The sequence below is a fragment of the Chiloscyllium punctatum genome, chromosome 24, assembly GCF_047496795.1.
Source record: "Chiloscyllium punctatum isolate Juve2018m chromosome 24, sChiPun1.3, whole genome shotgun sequence".
Lineage (NCBI taxonomy): Eukaryota > Metazoa > Chordata > Chondrichthyes > Orectolobiformes > Hemiscylliidae > Chiloscyllium > Chiloscyllium punctatum.
This window is the reverse complement of record NC_092762.1, coordinates 42,889,035-42,903,792: the sequence shown is the minus strand read 5'-3', so window position 1 is coordinate 42,903,792 and position 14,758 is coordinate 42,889,035. Positions and strand designations below refer to the sequence as shown.

General features: G+C 42.0%; 1 protein-coding gene across 4 annotated transcripts in view; it reads right to left on the bottom strand.

The window, feature by feature from the left end:
- LOC140494498 (uncharacterized) overlaps positions 1-14,758 on the bottom strand; it is a 90,666-nt gene that overhangs the window by 8,943 nt on the left and 66,965 nt on the right. For all 4 annotated transcript variants that reach the window (XM_072593745.1, XM_072593743.1, XM_072593744.1 and 1 more), the window contains exons 12-14: positions 9,288-9,383; positions 8,945-9,042; positions 3,907-4,044 (exon numbers count right to left, since the gene is read on the bottom strand). In XM_072593745.1, coding sequence (XP_072449846.1) covers positions 3,927-4,044; positions 8,945-9,042; positions 9,288-9,383 — 312 coding nt within the window. In that variant the 3' untranslated portion in view covers positions 3,907-3,926. The remainder of the gene's footprint in view (positions 1-3,906; positions 4,045-8,944; positions 9,043-9,287; positions 9,384-14,758) is intronic.

The window sequence follows — 14,758 nt, the reverse complement described above, 5'->3', positions numbered from 1 at the left end:
AAATATATCCATTGAGTATTACAGTTTCCATCACTGAGCCAATTGTGTACCATTCTTGCAACTGTTCGTTTTATTCCATCAGTTTTAACCTTTCTCACAAGTTGGTGATGTAGCAGTTTTACAGCATGGAAACAGGCCCTTTGGCCATCACGTCCACACCAGTCATCAAGTGCCTATGTACTGTAATCCTATTTTCCAGCACTTGAAATGCTACAGCATATAAGGGTACTGGCCCAGTGTTCATCTAAATACTTAGCTGTTGTGATGGTTCCAGTTTCCAGGCAGAAAGTTCCAGGTCTCCACCACCCTCAGGGGAAAATAAAAATCCTCCTATCCCCTGTAAACCTCCTGCCTTTACCTTAAATCTGTGACTCCTGTTATTGAACTCTCAACTCAGGGAAAGGTTTCTTCCAATCCACCCAAGCAATGCCCCTGAATTTGTACACCCTAATAACATCCTCACTCGGCCTTCTCTACTTTAAGGAAAGCAACCCCAGCCTGTCTCGTCTTGTTTCATAGCTTAATGACTTCAGCTCAGGCAACATCCTGGTGAATTTCCTTTGCACCCCTCATATCCTCTCTATGGTGTGGTGTGATGACCAGAACTATACACAGTACTCCAGCTAATGAAGATCTCATACAGCTCTAACATAAACTCCTTCAAAATACCAAAGAAGTGTGGATGCTGGAAATTCCCTGCAGTTTTTATTCAATGCCTTTAACAGTCAGGTCATACAGTGATATAGTTATACAGTACAGCAACTTCGGTCTAAATTGTCCGTACCGTCCATACAGCCTAAACTGATCCAATCCCATTTACAAGCATTTGGCCCATATCCCTGTAAAGCCTTCCTGTTTATATACCCATTCAGATGTCTTTTAAATGGTGTACTGTAATTGTATCCACTTCCTCTGGCAGCTCATTTGATACATGCTTTCTCTGCGTGGAAAAAGTTGCCCCTCAGGTCCCATTTAGATCTTTCCCATCTTACCTTAAACTTATGCTCTGTAGTTTTGCAGTCCTCTACTCTGGGGGGAAAAAAGGACCTTGTCTATTCCCCCTGTCCATGCCTCATGTTTTGTTTTTAAACAATCCTCTATAAGGTCAGCCCTCAGCCTTTGATGCTCCAGGGCAAACAGCCCCAGCCTTTTCACCCTCTCCCTACAGCCCAGACCCTCCAACCCTGGCAACATCCTTGTGAATCTTTTCTGAACCCTTTCAAGTTTCACAATATCTTTCCTATAAACAGGGAGAGCAGAAGTGAACACAGTATTTCATCGCTTTCTTAACCACTGACTCTGTTGCTTTAAGGATCTGTGGACATGACACAACGATAGGTGGAGGGACAGGCAGTGTTGAGGAAGTGGGGAGGCTGCAGGAGGACCTTGACATGCTAAGCAAGTGGCAAAGAAGTAGCAGATGGAATACAATGTGGCAAAGTTTGAGATTATGTGCTTTGATAGGAAGAATACAGGCATTGACTATTTTCTAAATGGGGACAGGCTTCAGAAATCTGAAGCACAAAGGAAGTTGGGAGTCCGAGTTCAGGTTTCTCCTAAGGGTAACATACAGGTTCAGCTGGCGGTTAGGAAGACAAATGCAATGTTGCAATCATTTCAAGGGGGCTAGAATACAACAGCAAAGTTTACTGCTGAGGCTGTAATAAGAGACCGCATTTAGAATATTTCGAACAGTTTGGGACCATGTAGCTAAGGAAGAATGTGCTGTAACTTAAGAGGGTGCCCAGAGGAAGTTTACATGAATCAGCCTGGGAATGAAGAGCTTGTTATAAGAGGAGGTGTTGAGAACTTTGGGTCTGTACTCGATGAAGTTTAAAAGGATGAGAGAGGATCGGATTGAAACTGACAGGATACTGAGAGGGACGGAGAGCGAGGACTTGGAGAGGATGTTTTCAATAGAAGATGATACTAGGTCTGAGGGCACAGCCTCAGGGAGAAGGGTTGACCCTTTAGAACAGAGATGAGGAATTTCTTCATCCAGAAAGTGAGTAATCAGTGGAACTCTTTGCTGCAGAGAGCTGTGATGCCAAACCACTGAGTGTATTTAAGATAAGAGATAGATAGGTTCATGCAGGAGCAAATTACTACGGATGCTGGAACCTGTACTGAAAATGAAAAAATGCTGAAGATCACAGTGGTTCAGGCAGCATCCATTGAGAGAGAGCAAGCTAACATTTCAAGCATAGATGATCCTTCATCAGAACCTATTAGATAGGCTCATGATTAGTAAGGGGATCAAGGGTTATTGTGAGAAGGCAGAGGATGGGGTTGAGAAACGTATCAGCCATCTTTGAGTAGCGGAGTAGACTGGACCCGAAACACTAACTCTGCTTTCTTGACACAGATGCTGCCAGACATGCTGAGTTTCTCCAGCAACTTCTGTTTTGGCCTTCTGAACACTCTAGGTTAATGCTAAATGACAAACGCTAGGAGTTCTTCTCAGTGGAAGTTTAAGAAAAGCTTTGATGGTCAATCTCTCTTCTTTGTTTCTACACTATTTTGTAACCACATTCTTGGCTTTGGATGGGATCCCTGGCTTCTGAGGTGGAGCCAGTGCCTGAGAGTTTGTCTTTGCCCTGTGAACAAGGGGGGAGCACAATCTGCAGGAAAGAACCGGCTGTTCTTTCACATCTAGCAGCAACCAGAACAAAGGATGATTAATGACTTATATGCGATATAAAGCTAAATGGAATATCGTGTGGGATGTGTTGCTCATTCCTGGCAGAGATCAAGCACAAGACATTCTGCGATAGCTCAACTGACTGCATTTGATGGGTTTAAAAAGTAACAACTTTGGAATGTTAGCTTTTATTTCAAATGGATTACAAAGGGTTGAAAGTTACATTAAGTTACATAAAGCTCTAGTTAAGCCCCATTTGGATGGTTACTTATTTCATGGGCAGTGCACCTCAGGAAACAAACTGACTTCAGAAACAAGGCTCGTATAGAAGATTAATTGGATGATCTAAGGGGAGTTTGAATGAAGAAAAAGTTGATAGAGAGAACCTAATTTGCATTGGTAGCAAGTCCAGAACAAGATAATAGACTGTAACTTTACAGTAACTTTAGACTATTGGTGAAAATGTCAGAAAATACTTATTCACACAGTGATTAAAAACCTGGAACTTTCTCTGCAAGCCACGTGAGGTAAAGCAGGCTCAAATGAAGTTGACAAATCAGCAGGTTCATTAGGAAGGAGCTTTAATTAAGAATTCATGCTGTTTCTAAAGACTGAGCTTAATTGTGAATGACATCCTGCGTGCAACTCTGGGACAAAGGTAAACTTTCCTTCCTCTGACCTGTCTCAAGCCTTTGACATGGTGACCACACCATCACCCTGCAATCCCCTGCCACTCTCCTCCAGTTGGGTGACACTGCTCTCACCTGGTCCTTTCTCAATAATCTAAGAATGGCTGAAGAATCACCAGCGATTGCCTCATTCCTGCTCCCCTAGCATTACTTCTGGCATCATCCAAAGCTCTTCCCTTGGGCCTTTCTGAATTTCTCATCTACATGCTGCCCCTGAGCAACATTGGTGGTTAGAGGTTGTAGAGTAGTAGCAGATGCTTGAAATGCTTATAGAAGTGACTAACACTTTAGTATCTAAGGGAGACCCAAACTTTGTAATCACACAATTGTGCAACTATAATTGAATACTGCAGAATATAAATTGTCCCTTAAGAATAAACAGGGCAATCTGATATTCTCTCTCTCACACACACACACACACACACACACACACACACACACACACACTTCCTGTGGGTCCTTTTTTATTCTACACTATCACCCTTACTCTTCTGTCAAATCCCTCTTCTATCTTACTATCTTCTAGGTCTGCACTGACAGCTGAAGATTTTGTACTACACAATCGCACAATTTTACCTTCTGTTGTTTCCAGGCAGTTAGGTGTCAACAGGAAGCTGGGCTTCAATGTCCACTCGACAAATGGGACACTTCTTACTGGTGGCCAACCATTGGTCCACACAAATCTGGTGGAAGAGATGCATGCATGGGAGGCGCCTGCAATGAAGAGTTAACAGTGTTACGAATGGCCTGGCATCTCGGTAACCGTTATCTGTGATGCTACTGACAATTCACAAATTGAATTCCCCACCAATATAAGCCCATAAGATACAGCAGCAGAAATAAGGCCATTCAGTCCACAGAGTTTGCACTGCTATTCAATCATGGCTGATATTTCTCAACCATATTTTCCCACTTTCTCTCTGTAACCCTTGATCCCCTTGACAATCAAGAACTATCTATCTCAGTCTTAGAGACTCAATGACCTGGCTTCCACAGCTTTCTGTGGCAATGAATTCCATAGATTCATCACTCTCTGGCTGAAGACGTTTCGATTTATCTCCGTTCTCATGGGTCTTCCCATTACTCTAAGGCGGTGCCCTCAGGCCCTAGTCTCTCCTACCAATGGAAACACCTTCCCAACATCCACTCTGTCCAGGCCATTCTGTATTCTGTATGTTTCAATTCGATCCACCTCCTCGTCCTTATAACCTCCAAGTATAGACCCTGAGTCCTCAAACATTCCTTATACGCTAAGCTTTTCATTCCTGGAACTGTTCTCGTGAATCTCCTCTGAACACGGTCCAGGGCCAGTACATCCTTCCTGAGATATGGGGTGCGAAACTGCGCACAATACTCCAAACATGGTCTCACCAGAGCCTCAGAAGTACATCCCTACTTTTATATTCAAGTCCTCTCCAAATAAATGCCATCATTGATTTGCCTTCCTAACTTCTGACTCAACCTGCAAGTTTACCTTGAGAGAATCCTGGACTAGAACTCCCAAGTCTCTTTGCAAATCGGATTTCTGAATTTTCTCCCCATTTAGAAAATAGCCCATGCCTCGATTCTTCCTCCCAAAGTCCATGACCTCACACGTTCCCACGTTGTACGGGACTTCTTTGCCCACTTTCCTAATCTGTCGAAATTCTTCTGCAGACTCCCCGCCTCCTCAATGTTACCTGTCCATCTACCTCTCTTTATATTGTCTGCAAACATAGCCAGTATGCCCTCAGTTCTATCATCTAGATCATTAACGTATAAAATGAAAAGTTGTGGTCCCAATACTAAGCCTTGTGGAACACCACTTGTCACCGGCTGCCATCCTGAGAAACATCCTTTTATCCCCACTTTCTGCTTTATACCAGGTAGCCATGATTCTATCCACGCTAGCACCTTGTCTCTTACATCATTGTCCCTTATCTTACTCCTGTGCGATACTTTATCAAAGGCGTTCTTGAAGTCCACATAGATAACATCCATTGGCTCTCCTGAGTCAAACCTGCTCGTTACTTCCTCAAAGAATTCTAGCAGATTGATGAAACAATGCTGACTTTGCCCTATTTTACCATAAACTTCCAAATATGCAGAAATCTCATTCTTCACGATGAATTCCAGGATCTTAACCAGAATAGAGGTTAGGCAAATCGGTCTGTAATTTTCCATCTTTTGCCTTACTCGCTTTTTTAAACAGGGGTGACATGTTCGGTCCCATCCAAAAGGGACCCTCCCGGACTATAGCAATTCTCGAAAGATAATCACTAAAGCCTCCACTAGCTATTCAGCTACCTCATTCAGAATTCTGGGGTGTAGTCATCTGGTCCAGATAATTTATCCACCTTCAAACCAGTTTTTTTAACACCTTCTCCTTGGTGATGGCCACCAAAATCAGCTCTGCCCCCTCACTCTCAAATTTTTGAAATATTATTTATCCCAAAATTTCCAACGAGAAGACTGACACAAAGTAATTATTCAGTTCCTCAGTCATTTCCTGGTTTCCCCACTACTATCTCTCCAGCAACATTTTCCAGCAGCCCAATGTTCACTTTTGACTCTCTTTTGCCTTTTATATATCTAAAGAAATTCTTGCAGTTTTCCTTTATATTACTGGCTAGCTTACCCTCATATTTAATCTTTTCCCTCTTTATTTCTTTTTTTTTTGTTGCTCTTGGTTGGCAAGTTTCCCAATCCTCTGGTTTCCCACTGTCCTTCACCACATGACATGCTTTCTCTTTTGCTTTGATGTGATCCCTGACTTCCCTGGTCAGCCATGGTTGCCTCATCCTCCCTGTACCATACTTCTTTGTCCTCGGGACGAATCTCTGCAGTGCCTCCTGAATTACTCCCAGAAACTCCTGCCATTGCTGTTCCACTGTCTTTCCTGCAAGGCTCCTCTCTCAGTCAATTCTGGTCAGCTCCTCCTTCATGCCTCTGTAGTTGCCTTTGCTCAACTGACATACCAATACCTCTGATTCTATCTTCTTCCTCTCAAACTGTAGAGTAAATTCAATGATCATTGCCTCCTAAGGGTTCCTTTACCTTAAGCTTCCTTATCAAGTCTGCCTCATAGCACATTAAATCCAGTATTGCCAGTTCCTGAGGGGGCTCCACCAACAAGCTGCTCCAAAAAGCCATCTCGTAGACATTCCACAAATTCCTTTTAAGTGCAATCCACTACCAACCTGATTTTCCCAGTCCTCCTGCATCTTGAAATCCCACATGATCACTGTAACTTTGCCTTTCCTACACATCTTTTCTATCTCCTGGTATATCTTGCACCCAGCTCCTGACTACTGTTTGGAGGCTTCTACATAACTCCAACTATGGGACAGTGAGGTCTGCAGATGCTGGAGATCAGAGTTGAGTGTGTGTTGCTGGAAAAGCACAGCGGTTCAGGCAGACTTTCCTGCTCCTTGGATGCTGCCTGACCTACTGTGCAAAAGCAACACACTCTCAACCAACATAACTCCAACTATGTTTTTTTTTCACCTTTGTGGTTCCTCAGCTGTACCCACACAGATTCTGACCCAACTTCATTTCTTGCTATTGATTTCATTTCATTCCTGACTAATAGGTCAACCCCACCCCCTCTGCCCACCTCCATAGCTTGTTGATAGGATGTATATCTTTCATGTTCAGCTCCCAATCCTGATCCCCTTGAAGTCACATCTCCGTGATGCCTTACCTGCCAATTTCAATCTGCGCCCTAAGCTCATTTACCTTATTCCTTATACTGTGTACTTTCAGATCCAACACCTTCAGTCCTGTATTAATTGGCCCTCTTCTCACTGTCATTCATTTGTCCAGAGTGTTTGAAGTTTGGTTGATAACCCTTTCCAAACACACTGTCCTATTTGTGCCTGTGCTGGAGACTTTAATAACCCCTCCAGAGTTCCGCAATCTTACCTCCTCCGTTAATTTGGGTTTTCTATGTTCCCCTATAATTGAACTCCCTCCCCCATCAACAACCCTAGTTATGCAATTCACTAGGACTCTGGTCTCACCACGGTTCAGATGAAGATCGCCCCATCGGAACAGTTCTCATTTTCCCACCACTGGTGCCAATGCTTCATGAATTCAAACCCATTTTGCCCACAGTAATCACTGAGCCACGCATTTACCTGCTTAATCTTATTGACCCTGTGTCAATTAGCTCGTGGGGAGATTTTGATTGTTAAGATCTGGAAAGATTTCCAAGCACAAATTCAACTCAGGAGGATTCTACATCTCAAAAAGCAAGCCTCAGTCTGACTTTTCGTAAGCTTGAGACCAAAGTAAACATTTCAGCACAAAAATGTTTGTAAGGATGAACAGAAGAGATGAGCATTAATGGGATAGGCCAATCTAACACTGGGAAATCTAAAGAGAATATTCTAAATTGGAACAAAATGACATCAGAACAGTGATGAAACCCAAGGAACTGCATATAAGTGATGCATGAAAGTGACCCAGTGTAGGTGTCCTGGTCAATCTGATAGCGAAGACAGCGGATAGGGTTTTATATCAGAAAATGGATAGGGTGGAGGGGAAGTGTGGAAAGGATTCTGCTACGTATAAATTTACAAGCATGAAGAGAAATGCCAAACCTGCAAAGCAGAGAAATTATTTGGTTAAAAATAAGCAGAATGGGTCAAGAAGGGACAGTAAGCTAACAGAAGGTCAGGGAGAAGTAGAAATAAGTTGAAGCTAATGGCACAATACAGCAAATTATGTAAAGCCTACACAAGTTGATAAGTGAATTAATAACTTAGATATAAGCTTGATCTAACAGCCATCAATGGTTGCAGAAACAAGATAGCTAAGGCAGACTGGGGAAACAGATTAAAAGATATGACAATAGCATGGCAAACTTCAAAGTATCACCGCAGTGGGTAACATCAGCAAGAATCATGGCAATAACTCACCAAGCTCCTTCAACTGCACCTTCCAAATCTGAACCTCTAGCATCTAGAGGGTCAAGGAAGCAGCAAGATGGGACACTGCCACCTGCAAGCTTATCTCCAAGCTACTCAGCAGCCTGACTTGGAAATGAATTACTGCTCCTTCACGGTCACCAGATCAAAGTGCAAGTTTACTAATAATACAAAGGTAGATAGAACCCGGACAGAGTCAAGTTACAAAAGGATAGAAATAGGTTAAATGAATGAGGGAGAACACGACAAGATATACAGAAAATTTGTATAAGCGTGACATTATTATTAAGGAAAATCAAAGTAGTACTTTTTAAAATTATGGGAGAATGGGAAATACCAGCAGATGGATTTGGATGTTTCCTGTACAAAACTTACGAAAATCAATATTCAGCAGTTAGGAAAGCAACTGGCTCCTAATACAAAGGGATCAGAGTATGACAGTTTTATACAAAAGGTACTGGTGAGACCACACCTGGAGTATGTGTACAATTTTGGTTTCCTCACCCAAGAGTGAGTGCCACAAAGGCTCACTTGACTTGCACGTATGAGGGGACTCTCTTACATAGAGAGATTGAGTAGTCTACACCTTTGTCTCTCAGTCTTCTAAACTCCCAAGAATAATGTCATTCAAATTTTTAAGGGGTTAGTTAAATTAGATATAGGTGGATGCAGTGACAACTTAGACTTCTGCTGAGGTTTCTCACCTGACATCTTCTCCTTCCTCTAAAGGTGACAGACATATTGTGCATTTCTCTTCCACCTCAGCTGCCTCCTTCCCTTCCTCACAGGTCTCCAGTGTCCTCTGCAATATCAAATTTGTCGAGTGAAATGAACAGACTAATGCAATATTAATCCCAACGCTGCCAAATACAGAAGAGCTTTAATACCATATTTTGAGACAGGCAATTGGAAAAGAGACTGTGGTCACACAGTTCCAATTCACTAGCTTGGCACAATTAGCTTCAAATTAATATTTCTTAGAACCCGGAGAGATACCCTGAGAAGATGATTGCTATGGGCAAAGGCTAGCTGGGAAAAAAACCTCACCTTTTCATACTTGTGCAGGAAGGTGTATCTTTCGATGGTGCTTTGCGATGCTCCATGGTTTAAGTCACTGAATTGATCCTCCAGGTGCAGCAGGTCCTCAAAATGAAAGGGATCATGTCACAAAGCAACTCAAAGCAGTAGCATCCAGACGGTCAGTCAGTCTATTCAGACATGGTGTATCTCAATGTCTAAGTTACTACATTGAAGAAGTAAGGCAACAGGAACTATTGCTTAGGCATTTAGGTGCAGATACTACCCAATCAATTCACATACTGTCTGAGGTTCACTGGGTGTCACACACAGCTGATTCAGAAAGGCTAGAGTTCAGAGAAATAAGCCTGTTGTCCAAGCCTACACCACAGAGCACTGCTGAGGAGGTGCTAGACTGTTAGAGGAGATAATACATTAGGCCAAAACAGTCTTCTCAGTGAAAGGATCTCAGCATCTACTCAAACAGCAGAGGAGTAAAAATAAAGGTTGGCCTTTATTGGTTTTCAACCAACAATTAGTAGAACAGATTATGTGGTCATTTATCTCAGAGATGTTTCTCATTGAAATGTAAAATAGTTATACAGCATTTTAGGTGACCTGTCATGAACATGTCTGTGGGATCTTGTTTCCATAAATCACCTGCCATATGCCTTTCGTTCCCACATTCACTACATAGAAAAGAAAATCATTTGGAACTTGCTGAGATTTGTAAATGGCATTATGCAGAAGTAAACTCTCTCTTTATCTAACCCTTTTTGTTCACTCTCTGACTGATTCTCATGAGTTAATTTGACTCAGGCAAAGATGCAAAATTGGGATCAATGAAAGAATATTCCAAGTGTGAAACAGTACAGAGATGTTCAGCAGCATATTTAATAACTGTCAAGAGAGTGTAGTGAAGGAGGTATACCCAAGTTGGATACAATAATTCATCAGTTCTTTGTTCCTTATCCCACTCCATCTATATTGTTAAAAATCACAGAACACCAGGCTATAGCCCAACAGGTTTATGTGGAAGCACTACCTTTTGGAGCGCTGCTCCTTCATCAGGTGCTTGTACAGAATAAGATCATTAGACACAGAATTTATAGCAAAGGTCTACAGTGTGATGCAACTGAAATTATATATTGAAAAATACCTGGATTGTTTGTTAAATCTCTCACCTTTTAGAATAACTATGTTGGTTTCAGTTCTTTCATATGTAAATCCCAGAACTTCTTTTTGAAAGTTTCATTCTCAAGTGAAGTTTAACAATAAGTGCCATGTCAGCTCAGATAATGCACTGAAGGTGCGAGGTGCCCTGTGTGAGGCTGTCTGTGCCCCAATGTTCAGGCTGATCCTACTCATAAAAAAAGGGATTTACAGAATCTTACATGGATGGATTAATGCAGTGTTTGAGCAAAATAAAATGTAATTCTGAAAGTACAAATTCACCCCACAATATGTGTGTGTGTGTGTGTGTGTGTGTGTGTGAGTGCAAAGGAGTATAAGGCTGTGAGATGGTGTGTGCGTGTGCGTGCGCGAGAGCAAGAGAGAGGTGGTGCATGAGAAAGGATAAGTGTGTCTGTGTGTGTGTGTACCATGCAATGGGGTCACCTGTAGTATGATATGACCCCCAGGTCCTGGTTGAGGCCATCCTCATGGGTACTGAACTTAGCTATCAGCCTCTGCTTGCCCACTTTGCGTTGTTGCCTGTCCCAAAGTCTGCCTTGGAGGATGGTCACCCGAAGGTCAGAGGCTGAATGCCCTGAACCGCTGAAGTGTTCACCGACTGGGACGGAACACTCCTGGCTGGTGATTATTGTGCGGTGCCCATTCATCCATTGCAGTAGCTTCTGCTCAGCCTCACCAGTATACCACTCCTCAGGGTATCCTTGCCTGCAGTTTAGGCAATAGACACTTTGGCCGAGTCACATGACTATCTGCCACATACATGGCGAGTGTTGTCCCCATGCGAAATGGTGGTATCCATGTCAACACTCTGACACTTTTTGCAGCATCTGCCATGACAGGATTGTATGGTATTGTCCTGAAAGCCAGGCAGTTTATCACGGACAATGATCTGTTTGAGGTTTGGTGGCTGTTTAAAAGGCAAGAAGTGGAGGTGTGGGGAAGGTCTTGACGAGGTGCTCATCCTCATTGATAATGTGTTGCAGATCACGAAGAACATGGCGTAGTTTTTCGGCTCCTGGGAAGTACGGGACAATGAGGGGTACCCTGTCAGTTGGCAGCCACTGTCTGTCTCCTGAGGAGGTCATTATGGTCGCTTGCTGTGGCACATTGGAACTGGCGGTCGATGAGTTGAGCATTGTACTCGTTCTTATGAGGGCACCCTTGAGTACTTTCAAGTGTCCATTACATTCCTCATCTGAACAGATCCTGTATTTCACAAAACTTATACCCCTTTACACTCACACACACTCTTTCCCCCGCCCCCAATAACACACACACACCCACCCACATGCGCACATACACATTTAAGTTGTGGGGTGAATTTGTACTTGCAGAATTACATCTTATTTTGCTCAAAAACTGCATTAATCCATGTAAGATTGCATACTTTTTTTTAAGAAATAGAATCAGTCTGAACATTGGGGCACAGACAGCCTCACACCTTCAATGCATTATCTGAACTGACATGGCACTTATTGTTAAACTTCACTTGAGAATGTAACTTTTTTTTTAAAAAGTCCTGGGTTTTATATATGAAAGTGCTAAAACCAACATGATCTTTCTAAAAGATGAGAGACTGAAACAACCCAGGTCTTTTTCAATTATAATGCATCATACTGTCAACGCGTGCTAAAAATTTTGAGTCTTCTGATCTTATATTCCACAACCAGCCGATGAAGGAGCAGCACTCCGAAAGCTAGTGCTTCCAAATAAACCTGTTGGACTATAACTTGGTGCTGTGTGCTTTTTAACTTTGTCCACCCCAGTACCTCCAAATCGTATCCATCTACATCAGTTTTTTTTGTGGTGAAGTATGTAGAGATATTGGTGCTGCTGGGATATGACGCAGGGAATTTCCAGAATCTAAAGATACTTTGAAAGAAATTTTATCATTGCATTTTTTCTTAATTCATTCATGGTACACAGGTGTCACTAGCTGGACCAGCATTTATTGCCCATCCTTAATTGCCCAGAGGGCAGTTAAGAGTAAATCACATTGCTGAGGGGCTGGAGTCATATACACCAGACCAGGTAAGGGTGGCAGATTTCCCTTCCTAAAAGGACATCATTGAATCAGATAGATTTTTCCAACAATCAGCAAAGGTTTTATGATCATCATTATCATAGAAATGATAGAATCCCCACAGTATGGAAGCAGGTCATTTCACCCATCAAGTCCACACTGACTCTCTGAAGAGCATCCCACCCCAGACCACCGGATCCTTATATCCCTACATTTCCCATGGCTAATCCATCTACCTTGTACATCCCTGAACACTATGGGCAATTTAGCTTGGCCAATCCACCTAACCTGCACCTCGTTGGACTATAGGGGGAAACTGGGGCATCCGGAGGAAATCCACACAGCCACGGGGACCATGTGCTAACTCCACACAGGCAGTCGGCCAAGGCTGGAATAGAATCAGTGTCCCTGGCATTGTGTAGCAACAGTTCTAACCACTCTGCCATTATGCAGCAGAAACTCTTACTTCCAGATTATTATTAGATTCAAATTCCACCATCTGCCATGGTGGCATTCAAACCCAAGTCCTCAGTATTTGGGTCTCCCGTTTAAAACACTAGTGACCTAGTGATGACCATGAGGCCATCGCCTATCCACTGTTTTTGTATTGTGATATAAGGTGTGTGATTTTTACATATTTTAATATTATTTATTTTTGAGCTTTTTTAAAAATTTAAATAGAAGCATATGGGTTGTGTGTGTGAAGGGGTTTACTGATTAACTTGCAAGTACTGCTGTAGCCATGATAATTTTTTTTTGACAAAGACAGCAAGAAAGATAGATTTCCTGGAAAATAATGAGTTTTTGTTTACCTTGGGAAGAATTTCATGAGTGAACAATGCACACAGTTGTGAAGTACACTCCAATTTAGAAGGTCTGGGATTGATTACTTGGTTTTGATCGGGGGAAATTAGCTGGAGGAGAAAGAGTTTGAATTTAATTTGAGCTTGAGCTGTTCTGCAGGGCTCTTAGCTGAAGCCACATGTGTAAAACAATAGTCTTTGATCTTCTGGAATTGTCAGTGTAAGACATTTAGTACAAGTTCCAGATCAGAATAGTTTGGTTAAAACCCTGAAGGAGTTATTTGACACAGAAAGTTTAAGCAGAGTTATATGAATACTCCAAAAAGAAGCTACCCTATTCTATTAACTAGGAGTTGAAACTATAGTTAAATTAAACCCTACTAGAGCAATACAGAAGGGAAATCTTTCCAGTGTGAGTACTAAAAGGGTCGCATTTTAGAATTAATTGGATTGTAGTTTTACTCTGTATTTTAAAATCTTTACATGTTTTGTGTAAATAGTTTTGTTTATTCGGTTTTACCTTAATTTACTTTGCATTATAAACTATGTTTTATTGTTAAAACTAAATCTGCAACATTGCGTGCATATATTTCAGTGAGAAAGCACCTTGTTCAAACCAAAAAAAATCTATCAAGCTTGATTTCCATCTGGGATCTAATTTGTCCAGTAATAACTTCAGCTGGGATCATAACAGTAACCACTTCCTTTAATATCTGGGATGCATCTCATCAGGTCCAGGGGAGTGATCAGCATTCAGCCCCATTAGTTTCTCCCATACTTTTTCCTCAAGTGATTGTTATTGTATTTATTTCTGTCCCTCTATTGCCCTTGACTGTTTAGTACCTTAAGAATGCTATTAATGTCTTCTAATATAAAGTCTGAAGCAAAATATTTTTTCCACTTCTTTGCCATTTCCTCATTCCCCATCATTATTTCTCCATACCCACCTCCAACCGCTTTTCCTCAGTTCAGAACAAAACAGTAGCAGAGGAAACAACATCCCCTTACTGGCAATCAAATATTGCCAAGCTTGGACAGCTGTAAACTTCATGGGCACAGAAAGTGGTGTAGATCATCCACTGGTGTTAACACCTTCAGCCATCTCAACTTGTCAAACCACTGGAAACAGATGCTCAAAGCCAAGAGTTTGGGGTTGGCCGTGTGCAATCCATCCTCACTGTAATAAACTCTTTGTATACTAAACCTCCCAGGATATAAATACAGATCCTGTTGGATTCCAAAATGCACTTCTTTCATATTCACTCACAAGCCATATATATTGCAGACAAGACAAAAGAAAAGATACGAAAACTGTTCTTAGCTCTTTCGAAATACAAATTGATCTGGGGAAATAAAATCAACACTTCCCAAACCCAGAGCTTCTCTGTTTGGCAGGGAATGATTGCAATACAATATTGCAACATTGAGTTTAAAGCAAAACTCACCTATCAGGGGACAGCCAGTTAAAGTTACCTGCAGGC